The sequence below is a fragment of the Triturus cristatus genome, chromosome 12 (genome assembly GCF_964204655.1).
Source record: "Triturus cristatus chromosome 12, aTriCri1.1, whole genome shotgun sequence".
Lineage (NCBI taxonomy): Eukaryota > Metazoa > Chordata > Amphibia > Caudata > Salamandridae > Triturus > Triturus cristatus.
Genome location: NC_140595.1, coordinates 421,856,777 through 421,872,894, shown reverse-complemented (window position 1 = coordinate 421,872,894; position 16,118 = coordinate 421,856,777). Strand labels below are relative to the sequence as shown.

At 43.1% G+C, this 16,118-nt stretch overlaps 1 protein-coding gene across 1 annotated transcript in view; it reads right to left on the bottom strand.

Moving 5' to 3' along the window:
- The window catches only part of LOC146776047 (fatty acyl-CoA hydrolase precursor, medium chain-like), a 275,087-nt gene that overhangs the window by 228,790 nt on the left and 30,179 nt on the right, over window positions 1–16,118 (bottom strand). Inside the window, exon 5 of the mRNA XM_085639929.1 lies at window positions 1,959–2,092. Within this exon, the coding sequence (XP_085496055.1) occupies window positions 1,959–2,092 (134 nt within the window). The remainder of the gene's footprint in view (window positions 1–1,958; window positions 2,093–16,118) is intronic.

Sequence of the window (16,118 nt, the reverse complement as noted above, 5' to 3'; positions counted from 1 at the left end):
GAGGAGAGGTGGCAACATGGCAAAGTCAAAGGAGAAAGAGTATGTTTCAATTAAAGATATTCTAGCAAAGCAACAAGCACAGAAACTGGAAGCAAGCAGAAGAGACAAGGCCATGGTCAGCCTGTAGATGGCTTTGACCTCCGCTGGAGGCCTTATTTCAGGACCTTTGTAATGACATCACCCCTTTAAATAAATGAGAACTGTCCAAGAGATCCAAGATATCAAAGCTGACATACGTACCTTGGAGGGAAGAATGTGCTCTCTGGAGGAGGCAAGGGACAACAGATTTGAGGAACAGGAATACTTCAGACAGGAGCTCATTGTAGTGCAAGAAGAGAACATAGCTCTACAAGGGCAACTGGATGACTTGAAAAAAGCACTAAACAAAATAACATCAGAATTCAAGGAGTAACAAGCAGAGCGGGAGGTATATGGGCAGGAGATTTTCAGAGACTATTAGGACCTGAAGCATTCAATGTAGAACTAGACAGAATCCAAAGGACACTGAGCCCCACCTCATAAAAAAATGGCCTTCTGGATAATATAAGAGCCCATTGTTTCCATGTTAAAGAGAGGATCATAGCAACTGCAATGGAGAAAAGAGACATCACCCTTGAAGGTCACAGTATTGCCTAATTTCAGAATCTCAGCTGTGACATTTCAGAAAAAATGGCCTTTACAATCTGTTACATATTCAAAGCTTAGGTAATCGTATGCAGGTGGGGCCATCATCTTTCGAAATGGTCAGCAATACCAGTCAGAATCCATAGCAGAGGCAAAGAAGATCCTGATCTTTACTGTGGAGGAGAGCGAGGTTGAAGATATTGGATTTGAAGTGGCACTTAAAGTCTGCCCCAAAGCACTGAGACAGAAATAGACAGAGACACCCAGCAAGAAGTGAAACTCAAAGCCATCAGAGGAAGACTTGAAAAGGGACTGTGAAGCTAATATGGAATGGACTGAAATGGGAATGTGGAGTGATTATAGAATGGACAAACACAGGTGGTGGCATTACGGAATGGAAGTTTCATGCATAGGGCAGTACTATGGTAAGATTCCTGCAGGTAGTGATGTGAAAAGGGACGGATGGTTACATATCTACCTTACCCTGCTCACACATGCAGGGCAGTGGAGCTGCTTTTAGTTAGTACAGTTGGGGTGTTTACTGGATTGGTGGGAAAAAGGTGGGGTTCTAGAGAATGATTGTGTTTAGTTCCACCCACACTAAACAATTAGCAACGTTCATACACTGGTCACTCCATGCATAGGTCATACTGGCTGGTAGCTCAGGAGTAGCGTGGTAAATGGTCAGAGCTAATAATCAATCTGAGTAGTTTTAATGTCAGGGTACTTAATTCCTTGGCATAGTACCAGAATGTCATTAATAATCTTAACACCATGGGAGGGGTCATCATCTTATATAAGACCTGGCCTTTGTTGAGATCCAAATGATTTTACAGGCAATAGTTTCCTTTGGGCCTTACTAGAAACATCAAATCAGGTTCCATAAATTCCTTTGGGCCATTGCTTAAGTTTTGCATGTATTTGCTACTGCTGAGCAACAGCACCTATTTCTACACTTGATCATGTCTTTTTCCACCACATTGTGGTACTGCGTGTATATTTTGTTAGCAGAATTCATCAGAGGAGCAATAATGATGTATTATACTTTAAAAAAGTAAGAAACCCAGCATGTAGGTACTGCTATTCTGGCATTTGGCAACAGTAGGAGCAACTGTGGGTGGTGCCAGCTGCCGTAGCCTCTTGAGAAATAGTTTGAACCCTGGCACTTACATACTTTATAAATCAATGACTGCTTTGGCCAAACTTGTCTGTCAGCCTCAACAAACCAAGAATATTTGGAAAATTCGAGTACTTGAGTGTTTTAAGTAAGTTTGCCCCGGCAAAACTGTGACTAAACTACTTGAAAAAGTGAACATAAACTTGAACTATTTTACCTTAAAAGACCAAGTGCTCCAAGACGATACTGAATCGATACCACAACAACATTTTCATATGCAGATAATGCAGATCCATCATAAAAGGATGCACCGCCATTGATAAATCCTCCTCCGTGGATCCACACCATGACCTGAATGAAAAATAAAAATGATTACTTTGCAACAGAGCTTTAGCTGTTATTTAATGTTTACAGTATGTAATCTGTACTCAGATGCAATTTCGGTTTGAGAGCCAGGACACAATAATCCTATTTAATACCAGTTGAAAATATCAGTTCTGTAAGCACAACCTTACATCTGGCCCTAGTCAGTCTATCTTTTCCTGAAGGTACCATCTTCTTTAACCAACCTTTGCTTGAAATCTTGTTGCTGTTAACCAAAGATTATTTTTACCTGAGAATCAAAGTATCTAATATATATGTTGCTGCTCAAATTCAGAAACTAAATAAACAATTGCACAAAAATAGTTACAAGCACAAATCAATGCTACTTTGTTGAAAATATAATTGAACAAATGTTATAAAGCAAAGAATCAATGAAAGCACATTTAATTCTAGTGTGCCTTATCAATTGAAGTTTTGTTTCTTCGTGTGTGCAGCTCATTTCGGGCCACTGAGAAGGAGTTCCTAAGCATATCTTTTCTGGAGCCAGACTAGGTTGTCGACACATCCCTGTCAAACATAATCCTGTGAATGAAAATTGCCTCCAGGAAAAACTAAGTGTCCCAAAGTGTCAATTAATTCTAATATTTAGCATTATGGATTGAACTGGAAATGGCAAGAGATACAGGGGATATGTTCAAGAAAATGTCGGAGCGTGGTGTAGTGTCAAATTTTGCAATGCTGCATTCCCACAATTTCATAACCCAGGGAGGTGCCGTATTTACAAAAATACGGCGCACCCCTGCACTTGCCCTTGTGCTGATCCTAATACAAGAGTGCCTGAGCTGCAGGGGGTATGTTTATGTGTAGGAAAGAACACCTTTCTGCACATAAACAATCTATAAAGGTGATTTTCTGTTTCTATGTGTGCTGCAGAATGCAGCACACATAGAAAGAGCAAAGTACGAGGAGGAATTATTAAATTCTCCTTGTATCTGCATCCTTAGACCAGGTTTTACCTGCCCTTAGCTTTTGGCGCTGCCCTATCCTTTACAGTTTACATATGGGGCAGCATCAAAAAGCAATGAATGTTGCGGTGGAACGCCCACTGCAACACCCATTGCCCGCCCCGTTTCCGCAGCAGACTTCTGTGGAAAGAAGCATATTTACAAGGTGGCGTTATGCTACATTAAGTGGCTTAACACCACCTTGTAAATATGGGTTATAGAGCAATGCCACCGGAGTGTCAGAAAAAGTGACACTCCGGTTGCATTAGGGGCATGTAAATTTGTCCACCCCAGTGTCATGTCTTGGAGGTGCCACAGTGCCTTGAGGATAAAAGGGTGAGAAGAGTGGTGTACATGCAAAGGTTTGAGCTCATATAGGTACATATGGGGGGTGTGAATAGACAACAAGGCTAGTTATGGTAACTGTGGGGCTGAGAGAATATATGAACCAAATAGACATTGTGTTATGAAAATTAGTTGTATAAATATAGATTTCAATTGTTTAATGTTTTCAAAAATGATATAAAACAGGTACAAAAAATCCTAATATTTGCTTTGAGGAATAGTCAAAATTTGTGCATTCACTCTTTTCCCTTACAGAAGTTACTCATTATGTGAATTTTCCCTGCACCCTTCCCTCAGTGACTCTTTTCCAGGTGGTCTCCATGGTGGGGTGATTTAGCAGTTTTGATAATCTTATATGCAGAAAAAGAGTATAGAAATCTCCGATTTTTGTGGTGAGCCAGAACTTTCCTGACAACTTACTAATGCTATTAGAGATAATGTCCAATTCTCTATTGATTTTGCTGTGCAATTGGGGCAGTTCCATTTATTGTCTCTGTACCTCACCTTTTGATTTTTCTTAATAGATACTTTAAATATATCCTTGATTTAGAACTTAATCACTGAGTGGGCCCAAACTAAATTTACTGTATTGTTGATGTGCTGAGAGGTGCCTTATCTCAGGGACACATTACCTCATGAAAATGAGACCTAACACCATCTCAACCTATGGGTGTGCTGTTGAGGTAATATTTTGGAGTTAATAAATGTAGGGGTTCTGCGCACCCACAGAGAATAGCACATCCTGTGCCCCAGCTGTAGAACAATCAGTTTATTTCAACTAGCCAGAAAGCAGGAACCTAGGGAAAATCATACATTGTGGGTTGGTACAATGATATTGGGTTGGCATCCCTTCAATATTCTGTGAGAGGAGTAAAGACCTCTCTAGAACAATACCTCGGGATCCTGACCGTTCTGCACCAAGCATTGTGAAATCCCCGCCAAATCACCAGGACTACCACCCGATGCCGGCGAGACTAACCCCGTCCCCTTGTTGTGTGTCTCTACAGGAGCCAATCGTGAGGCCGGAATCGGAGGAAGGGAACGGAAGTGACCCCGGAACTAAAAACCTGAGGCCGGTAAATAGAGACCAAGAAAGGACAGCCGGTGGTACGTTTTGGCAGAAAAAGGAGTTCGAGCCCCGCGACCCAGGAGAGGAAACCACGAGAAGTGCGAGCCCAGCGGAGGAAGCGGATCGTCCACAGAAAGAACCGGAGCCGAGAGCGATCCCAGCCGAGAAAGTAGACGACCCAGGAGAAAACGAGGAGTGGAGGGAGGAATGGTGTAGCCCACTGGAGGATGCTGGAGAGCGGCCGCAACTCTGGAGAGTTGCGGCGGAGGCGGTGAGTCCCCCAGAAGGAAAATATGGGTAGCAGGAAACAAGGGAGGTGGGAGGTGAATGATTTGTAAGGGTGGGATAGAAAGCGTTGGGTTGTACAGCACAGAAGTCCCAAGCACTGCACTACTGTTTGCTTTTCCTCATCACTCCCTTTTGGCACCCACAACCAACTTGCCCTTACTCCCTCTTTACCACGAGAAATACAATGTATTTTGCCCTCATGACCATTCGCACCATTTATGCGACGCCTCTCTCCCCGTGCCTAATATTTCTCGTGTTGCACCTTATGATATACCGGGTGTGGTGATGGTTCACACTAAATACTGAACACTGTAGAAACGAAGGCTGACATCTCCTGTTTGTTTATTTTCTCTTGTGCAAGCCTCCGCAAACCCACCACCTTGTCCACGCCCAAAAACCCCGGGACGAGACAAGAGGTTGAAGTGATAGAAGACCAACAAGAGAAAGAACCAAGAAGCCCTCATGTTTTCTAAATGACAAAGACTGTTTAACGATTGTCAATAAAGCCCATAGAAAATTGTTCACTACATACAGCCTCTGTGTCTGTGTATCCGGCCCTCGCTCCCCACACGCTCACACATTCATAACATGATAAGAGAAAACTCTGGAGTAAAACCAATGAGCTCATTTTGTGTTCTAGAACGAACACTAATGCATCTAGACAAATAAGTATTTCAGTCTAGTACAACTGCTCTGGAAATGATTTCTGAAATTCTGGAGGGGATGGGGCTAATATTAGTAGAAAAATGAGAGCATGGCTTTCATTTATGACTCCCATCTACCACTGACCTTGTATGATGAGTTTTCACTGAGGGAAGAGGAAGGACTGTGTTCCACCAGTTAACAAAGCACACCCTTTGTATAAGGAGCCTATTACAGGTCCAAAGGAAAGTCAGACACACAGCCACTGGGTACTATTAATCTAGGAAATAGTAACACTTGTTTTATACAGTTATTAGCAGCTGCACAGGAATGGTGTGATATGTGATATAAAATATGTTATTATAATTATTACAATTAATAGTATTGTTATTGGTGTTGTTGTTATAACTATTTGTTCTTGTTATCATTAGCAGGTGAGGCAGTATTAACAGTAGTAGCATTACTTTAATTTGCCCTATCATTATGCCACTATGTGCACAGTCAATGATGTTATTCATAAGGACTATTTTGTCTACCATATTAGTGTTTTATTTGTAGTTTCTGAATGATAGTTTGTATCCCCCAAAAATGGTAAAAACATAAATTGGTCGGTTGCTTCTGGAATGAGAAATTTCACATACATCTTTAATTTATCCTAATTTTGAAGATTATTCCAGAAGTATTTTTCATTGAGTTCATAACATGAAGATATTTGTAGACATCACTCTTTACAGTTTAAAAAATAAATGGTTAAAGCAATAATCAAGATGCCCAAAGGCACACATCAAATCCAGCACCCCACCTTTATAATTGCCCTCCCCTAGAATCTCCTCCTTCATCCCAGATGTGTAGACTAAGACAGGCAATCAGTAAGCTTGAATGTTCTTTTTCTCTCACATTGCCATCCTTATGATCCCTTAGCATCTGTGTAGGTTATACAAAAAGCCCTAGTGCTGTCCATCTAGAATGACATGTTATGTCACGGTACCCGGCGACTGACTATGGACACCATTAGTACATTTTCAATCAAAATGAGGGTGAGTCTGTTGTGTAGCTCCTACTAATCCATAGGATCTGCACGTTTGTTGGACAACATGTACTAGGGGCTTGGTGCCTTGACTGATTCCAGACACCCCAGCAGGATATGTTGGCCTATAGAACAGCTAGCTCACAGTGCCACCGTAACCTTATCACAGAGCGAATGGTCTCTGGCAACCACTGAATATGACAACCCTGACACCTCAGGGATCGCGGAAACAGTACAGAACCTTTCGCTCAGTCACTCGTACTCACTTGTTCTCAGAGAAAAATACAGAATACTCAGTAAGAAGCTTTCAATATATTTATTGAACAAACATTATTCTTGTATAGAATACATGTGCTGCAATGATTAATAGATACCAAAGGGGATGATGGACGGAGCGTTAGAGCAAATCAAACACTCACCCCCAGTCAACTGATCTGGGTTTAATCCATCATCATTCTTTAGCTCACTCCACCACCCCAGTTCAGAAATGGCCATATGCAAATCAGTCTGACCCTGTGCCTCATGGGAACAGTCCAGCCCGAACTGCCAAGCCATGTCTTCCCTGGACTGGAAACAAGCATCCTGGGACCGGTTTCGGGTTCATAACCCTTGTCAGCCAGGCTATCTTGAATCCAGTGGTAAAGTGAGCAAGGGACCCACGTCTGGGCATACCCTAACAACTTAGGGCGAACATAGCGATACCAAAGGGGATGATGGACCCTGTGCCTCATGGGAACAGTCCAGCCTGAACTGCTAAGCCATGTCTTCCCTGGACCGGAAACAAGCATCCTGGGACCGGTTTCGGGTTCATAACCCTCGTCAGCCAGGCTATCTTTGTTCGCCCTAAGTTGGCAGGGTATGCCCAGACGTGGGTCCCTTGCTCACTTTACCACTGGATTCAAGATAGCCTGGCTGACGAGGGTTATGAACCCGAAACCGGTCCCAGGATGCTTGTTTCCGGTCCAGGGAAGAGATGGCTTGGAAGTTCGGGCTGGACTGTTCCCATGAGGCACAGGGTCAGACTGATTTGCATATGGTCATGTCTGAACTGGGGTGGTGGAGCGAGCTAAAGAATGATGATGGATTAAACCCAGATCAGTTGACTGGGGGTGAGTGTTTGATTTGCTCAAACGCTCCGTCCATCACCCCCTTTGGTATCGCAATGATTAATAGAAGCAGGTGAAAAGGATTATGAGCATCAAAATTGTAAATAGTAGATATAGTTCTACCATGGTGCTAAAACAGTGTATGTATGTATTCAGGCCTATAAAACAAGACAGCAATCAAGCGTATTCCTACTATGCAAACCCTACTCTAAGTGTACCTAGAGTGTGTGTAGGTGTAGATGATCTAGCCTCATTACCTAATGAGAGAGAATGTAGGAGCCCGTCTTGGTCACAAACTGGACACCCCCCTCACGGAGATGTCAGACTGCTGCGTGGTGAAGTCTCAGTATGTAGGGACCCTCGGTGCAAGTTGAAGTGTCTCCTCTCCTAATTTATCGGGATGCTCATCTTTATATAATAGAAAGCAGCCTTGCGATGTGTGTATAGATTAGTGATAATAAGGATATGTAGATAGCCCTGTCGCCCTGTGGACTAAGACAGAGATGGCATTAGTACATAGTGCCAAACGAGAACTTATACATGATGTTCAGGGCATTGTGATAATGTAGTGCGAAGCTAGATGTGTAAACAAGTTTAGTTTTATATAAACTAATCCAACATTGTCCCTCACACAATATATGCAAAATGTTACTGCTGAAATGTTAGTCAGGAAAATAGGACAATGTAAGAAATGAGCCGCTTCAATACATGAGCCTAGCCCGGGAACGTAACAAGTCCTCATGATGTTGCTGGACAAGCATTCCATAGTTAGAATGCGCCATAATCTAGGGAACCATTGCGTTATTAAGGGCCAATCCCTTTTTTCCATTGAAACACAATTGCCAGTTTCACTACCTCTAAACATTGTAACAATATTTAACAGTCCAGTCTCTCAAACCTGATAGAAACACAGCAGGCTTTAATATAATAGGGCAGCTTAGTACTTCCTGTAATGGTTGATCTAATTACCATAAAAACAAAAGTAGCTTAGCGTCAGCTCCAACAAATGTTGCTGAAACCTCTCCAGCAAGCATGGCTAGCATGGGACTACATGCAGTAAATTTAACATGTATAAATTGCCAATCCTAGAACATTGTATAATGTATGCCAGAGTTCCTGAAACACATAGAGCTTTCATCGACATGTCTTCTCAGAGTTTCCCAGTTTCAGGTAGTAATCTGTTTAGGTACCTTTCCCAACTATTCATATGGGCCCAAGAGTGCTCATGAAGAGCATCCATGAGTACAGCTTAGATATCACCCACTTGGAACCTACCATTGCTTTCTCAAATGTGGTTTTATCTCTATAACCTGTGGTCTTTTATGGGGGTTTGAGCACCTAGTGGCATTGTTGTGCATACCAGAGTCTTTAAATTTTGTCTAGGTAGTACTCACTTTATATTGCAGGAAGGATTTTTCTGATTAGCCTTCAAAGAGATCCAAGATGGAGACCAGCAGTGAGAATACAGAGTAAGCTGACTTTGAGCCCCCCATCCCTTGCATACCTTCAGCCCTTTGGGGCCCAGTGGATGCTGCAGAGGGAGATGCAGGCCAGCACAGTGGTTGTCTACATGCTGGCACTGAGACCTATGAGAGAGATGGCTGAAAAGCTCATTTTCCCCTCCCACCCTCCCTGCACTGTACAGTGGCTGCTCTTGATTCCTTGCTGCGGCTCCGGCACTATCCAAGCTGAGGGCGCAAGACAACAGTACGGACCCCTGGGGTGGGGAACACGCAACTATCAGAGCGGGTATGGAATGTTGATCGCTGAGTGACGAGGGTGTTGTGCGGTGCACGGCAATGATCTGCTTGGTAAGGGGAAATACTGGGGAGCTGTTTATATGCAGGGGGCATATTTACAAGGGATGTGGCTGAGTGATGCATTAGCCTTCCTGGCTTAATGCCTCAATCCACCACTTAAACGCAGTTCTGCACCATATTTACAAGACTATGGTGCAGCCCTGCGTTTCTCCCGATGCTGGCGCTACACTTATTAGCCTAGTGCCAACACAGGCACCCTTGCACCATAGTGCAAGAGTGTCTGCATGCAGGGGAAGATTGTTTATGTACAAGAACGTCCCCCTTCCTGCACATAAATGATCGTGAAATGCTGTTTTGTAACTACTATGTGTGCTGCTTAATGCAGCACACATTGAAGTTGCAAACGGCATTTCTAAAAAATTATTGTTTATGTGCAGGAAGGAGGACCTTCCTGCACATAAACAATCATTGGCCCTTTGCTGTTTTCATGTGTGCTGCACAATGCAGCACACATGAAAACAGCAAAAACGAGGAGAAATGAAGCATGTTTCCTTGTTGCGCCAGGGTAATACCAGGTTTACCCTGGTTTTATTTCTGGCACTGACTCCTATGTACTCCTCCCTTGTAAATAGGGGACAATGTCAGAATTAATGGGTGTTGCGGTGGAACGCCCACTGCAACACCCATTGCCCTCCTGTTTCACACTAAGCAGAGTGAAAGGGGGCCTTATTTACAAGGCAGCTTTAAGCCATGTTAAGTGGCTTAACGCTGCCTTGTAAGTAAGGTGAAGCCCCTATCGCCACAGGAGCGTCGTAAAATGTGATGTTCTCATGGTGATAGGGGCTTGTAAATATGCCCCAGGGTGCACTGAATGCCGGCTTGTTGATACTCTGCTTACATGCTACTTCCACAGCAGTGAAGGAAGCTGACTCAGCTGCTACTTGGTACCTGATCCAAACCCTAGCCTCAGTCAGCGCTGACTGGGAATGTTGTTTCCTGCTGCTTATGATCACTAAGTGGTCGCTAAGGTAGAAATAGCCATTGAGCTCCACGCCAATTGAGACTTCATTGCGTGTTTATTAGAGTGGGACTAAAAAAGGAAGCTTAGCATTTACTGAGACTACTGTTTTGTACGCATGCGACCAGCAGGAACGATTTTGGTCTTTCTACCGACACATGTTTTATAACTGAAGTGATGGCTTTCACAGCAGTTTACTCACCCATATTTTGCAAAAGCTTATTTAAGGCCCTGCTGGGCTGAGACTTTGTCCCCAGCATCCCCTGAGGCATAGGAGGGGTTGGACACACTTGACACTTGCTGAAAAGTGTTCTTCATTTCCTGCAATGCAGGATGCACCCAGCCACATGCAGACCAGGAAAAGAGCAAGCCCGTCTGCGGCTGGACATGGCCGGGCTGTGCCACCCCCTTTTCGTTGGACTTTGGACACCTCAGTGTGATTGTTCACTTACCTTAACTTTGACCACTAAAGATGGGAAAGCGGAAAAGCCCATTCAAATTTGGTCCCAATGAGGGCAACCCTATCTCTCGATTGCAGGCTATTTAACGGGGGCTATGTCTAGGAAAAATAAGGAGATTACTGACACTGAAGAACAAATGGGCCTAAAACAGAGGGTGACCCAAGAGGTTCTCGCAACAATAGAAGCACCAGAGACTGATAGTTTGGAAACCGTGAATACCATTGTACAGAACCCAAAAAACCTGAACCCTTGTGTGTTAAATGACACATCCTTCTCCATTGTCAGTCCCTCACAAGCAATAGCTAGCCAACCTCCAGCAAAAAAGAAAAGGGGGCAAGATAAAGGTTGTAGAACTTATGAGGTGGACAAAATGGATAATACCTCCCAAATCCAAGCCCTAAGTGACCAAATTAAAGATGTTGAAACAATGATAAAGCAATGATGAAGCAGGCCTTGGAGGATGTGACCAGTAAATTGAACTAGCTTGAAACAAGTTTGGGCAAGGTACTGAAGCTACTTGAGAACCATCCAGAGCCCTGGATCCAGCAATCCCCTGGCCAGTATAAAGAATTGTCAATGTTAGACATAACTCATCCAGAGACTGAACATCATCAAGCCACTCAAGGGAACCCAAATAATCTAGTACGAGAGCTCATTCACCCCAGTCATAATGCCTTCAAACAGCAGGGAGAATGGCTCGGAGGAAAGATCCGGATACCAAATATTCTAAGGTTGTCCAACACTTCCCGCCAAAGGCCACTCCATATGTCTTGACTTTAATATGGGTCCCCGGTGTGAAAACTAGTGCTAAGGAATCTTTAGACGATCTTAAAAACAAGGCAATACGCTAAATCGCACAGTGAACAAAAGCGTCTCATCAAATCACAGCACAACTTGGAAATCATTCACCGTGCCATCAAATTACCATCAACCATCTCCGCTCTTATTTGCTTCCAGTATTACAGTCATTTAATCTACCCCGCTGCTAGAATATTAATGATGAATCGATGCTGCTTGCACAAACATGTATTGGTTTTTCATTTATGGTAAGCAGCTATACTGTTCCAAGGGTAAGGTACCATATCAAATCTTTCAAAACCATCTCTATGCTGCCTTAGAATAAATAAAAAATACAGAGCCCCGTCTTCTACTGGAAGGTGCAGCCAAGCAATTGATGCTTGCAGACCAAGTACTTCTTGAATGCCTCAAATGAAATTAAAAAATAAAGAGCATGGCATTTCCAGGTTCTTTAAAGCAAGTGAGAGGGAGGGCGAGAGCAGAAGATTTCAGCTGGAAAAATCACACATAGAGTAAAGAAGTACACAACAAATATGGAGAACGAGACAAGGGTTGTTTACATGCATGTCTACTCAGGGCAAATATAAATTCAGGTTAGACAGCATCATATATGAAGCTTACCTTCAACATTGTCGCACGACTGTGAGGTAGGGATGACGGCCGCGGAGCACCACGCTGCGTAGCCGTAGCTGATTGAAGCCCCACCCCCACCCCGGCAATGGCGGATTGAATCGGACTGAGATCGAGTGCAGCAGTAGGCGCTCTCGTTCCTTTTTGACGTTTGGAGAGCGCGGTTACAGGGGCTGAACTGGATTAAATCAGGATTAAATCAGGCATTACGGTGCAGAGAATTGTCATATTCCTTCTCCGTTTTTTTTTAATGTTAATAACGGAGCTGTTAACAACAACGGAGCTTTCCTAGAGCCTTTTTTCACCCGAACTCTGGCCGAATGGAGGCTGCCAGGTGTGGATAAGAGCCAGCTGGAGGTAAGGAGCGGCAGGCAATAAGACTGTGGCAGTGGTGGACGCCTGTATTCACGCGCTGCAAAATTATAATTTTTTTTTTTTAAGCATATCGCAGCAATAGCAATACAATATTGAACTTGTTGTTTATTTTGAAAGAAAAAAAAATATTCGTTTTGGCATGCTGTACTTCTTGCTTTAGTTAATACAGATTTGGCTCCACTGGGTTGTTTTTTTTTACTGCCTCTCCGTGCCTCTTTATGCCCTGTTTTTAGCTGGTAGCAGTCTAGCTTTTGTCTTTTTTGGCTCCATCTGCCTCATTTTTTTGCCCTAACACCACGCTATATAAAGGGGAAAGGGGAAAGTTACTGAGGATGCCCTTTTGAACTTTGAACTTTATTCCTAATAGGGCGTATAAGTTTTATTGTAAGTGCCATATTACTGTCCCAAGGGCTACAAGGAGTGGTAAGGCGGCGCCCCTGGTTGGAATTGCAGCTAGAAAGGGGAAATTGCTTAATGCCCGCCTTAAGGTGAAAACTCGCCGTGCTCAGGTCAAGGAGATAAGGGAAACTGCTAGACTGGCCTGTAAAGAAAGCGTTTCAAATTAGCTTGACCCCGATTCGGCCTTTGAGCGCTCTGAGGAAGAGGTTCCATCCTCTGCTCTACCTCTGGATCAAAATGGTTTAACGGATGTGGCTGATAAAAATACAGCTACAGTTATGCCTGGATTCACTCCACAAGACATCTCAGGGTTCGAAGCTCCTAAAAAAGTGAGAGTAACAAAAGAAGCCAAACAATTTTCTTTATTTTTGAAAAAAGCAACTCTGCAGTCTCCTTCTCCGGGCTCTAGCTCTGGCCCCAAGCTCTCTAAGGAATCTTCTAAGGAATCCTCGGCTGCTATTTCTCCTTCAGCGCTAACAACACCAGCAGCAGCATTGATAGCTGGTTCCATTGGCCCCATTGCAATCACAGAAACTTTTCTGGAGCAAATATCCAATCCAAATGAGTCAATATCCCTAACTCTCCCGATTGCTCAGACAGGGAGACAAGTGGGGCATTTAGGAATCATGGGAATTTCGGAAAATACTGATGTATCAGATTCAGAATCGATTACTACTATATCTAATACCTTCAGTACAATACTTACTTCCCAAGTTGAGTCATCAATCCAGGTCCAGGCCCAGGCCCCTTCACAAGAGCCCGCAGTCCTATCAGGTACGATCTCTTCCAAGAGGATTTTTGAAGGGAGCATCGCTTCTGTTGTGGACCCTCCCCAGATTATCTTTAGCCCCAATTTGGAATCAGCTGGGGATTTTCAGATAAGTGTTAAAGATATGCTGAACTTAATTCTGGAGGAGGTCCATGAGCTGAAAAGAACTCAGAAAGCTGAACTTGCCTCTCTTCATCAACGCCTAGAGAATATCGAAGGCACAATGTCAATCCTTTCAGTTAAATTGCAGGAGGCAGAGGCTAGGATTTCTGCCTTAGAGGACCAATTCACCATTGTAATGGGAGAAGCCAAAACGGCGGCTAAATGTAACTATACCCTTGAGCATAAACTGGAGGAGATAGAAAATTACTCCCGGAGGGCTAATCTCAGAATAGAGGGAATTCTGGAAGGAATTGAGGGCTCTCAAACCCTGCTGTGGGTAGACTCATTTATTAAACAAAAGGTCATCCCAGAGTTTGAAGGTGACCTTACCATCACCAGGGCTCATCATGATCCTGCCTGCCCATTCCCGAATTCTACGGTACCACGGACAATTTTACTAAATTTTGCAGACTATCGCATAAAAGAGAGGATATTGTCTAAAGCAGTCCAGCAGAGACAATTCCCAGTGAATGAAACTGCAAGATGTCGTATTTTTTCAGATATGTCTGCTGTGGCGGCGCGTAGAAGGAAAGAATTCGTAAAGATCCTCAATTTATTTAAAGCAAATGGGGCGCAGGCATCCATCGCCCCACAGTCTAAACTGAAGGTTCTGGTTAAGGGCAAATTTTTTATGTTTTCTGATTTGGATGAAGCCCAGAAATTATTAAAAGAAATTTCGCAGGGCTCTGGGATTTAGGGAAAGATTCTGTTTTGTATTACAATCATTGGGGCTAGGGTACTGTGGGGTTTCGGGGGTCTAAGCTACAGTTTCCTATGGCTTCATTTTTTTATTTTAAGGCTATGTTGGGTGCTTTGATCTGGATGAGGCCCAGAAACTACTGATAGAGATTTTGTAGTGTTCTGGGATTTGAATTAAAATATTAGTTGTTATCATCATGATAAATTGTTATAATTTGTGGGGCCACCTAAAGCTGTGTTTTGCCCCCCTCCCTTTTTTTTTTTTTTTGCCCCTGTTCTTTCGGAAGTCAAGGGGTTAAGGTGTCCTCTTAACTATAATTGATCTTAATTGGTTTTTTTTTTGTCATTTGATTCATATAGTGTGGTCATGCCTCAATATGTTTCAATATATTTGATAAAATTGAGAATTGCTGGGGGGGATAGTGGTTTGATCACTCAGGTGTAATTACATGACACCCATATCGGAGGGGGGGGGTGAAATGTGGTTAGCCTGGTTGGTGGGGGGGTTTCCACATTTTTGGGGAGGGGGTATGTGGGCTGGGGTGTGAGTATGGAAAAAAATGAAGTCCGTTTATTGCAAATGCATTTATGTCCTATACATTTATATTTGAGTTTGACTTTGGGCAGGGTATGTATTGGGTGTTGGTTCTGGTTAGCAATTGTTTTCTAGCCATAGCTAAAACCCAAGGGTGGTTTCTTTTAATGTGAATGGTCTAAACAATCAAAAAAAAATGCGGTCAATTGAATCATGGATTAAAACAGAAAACCCGGCGGTGATATTTCTACAAGAGACCCATATACCAACTGTAAAATTGCCAGATTTTTCTATGTTTAGGTCTTCGGCAGTTTATAGGGGATTCTCTTCATCTTCTGCTTCCCATAGGGGGACAGCAATATTTTAAAATAAAAATCTTCAGGCGGAGGTTCTTAATTTTGAGAAAGGTCAACAGGGCCGCTGGTGCTGTGTTACCTGTATGCTTAGACAAAACCAGAGACCAATTACTTTTGTTAGTATATATGCCCCAGTTGAGGACAACCCTAAGACATATGAGGATTTGTTTCAGTCCTTAATGCAGGTTTCTGGTGATCTGATCGTGGGGGGCGATTTTAATCTCTTATTGAATCCTAAAATAGACTCATCAGTGCTGGCCAAACGGCAGTTGAAACCTAAATCTAACCTAAAGATTTTAATCTCTTAATCTCTTAATGAATCCTAAAATAGACTCATCAGTGCTGGCCAAACGGCAGTTAAAACCTAAATCTTTTAGAACCCTACAACATTATGAAAGAACCCTAGATCTACAGGATCCCTGGCGCACCGCCTTTCCTGTCAAAATAGCATATACGTGCTGGTCAGGTAGATTCCGTACCTCTTCACGGATTATATTTTTTTCTGGTCTCCCAGAGGCTGTGTTTCAACCAGCAGAGATTCCTACATAATGGTTTCTCTGATCATGCAATGTTGGTGCTTGAGGTGCAGCTGGGAGACTGTGTTAAATCA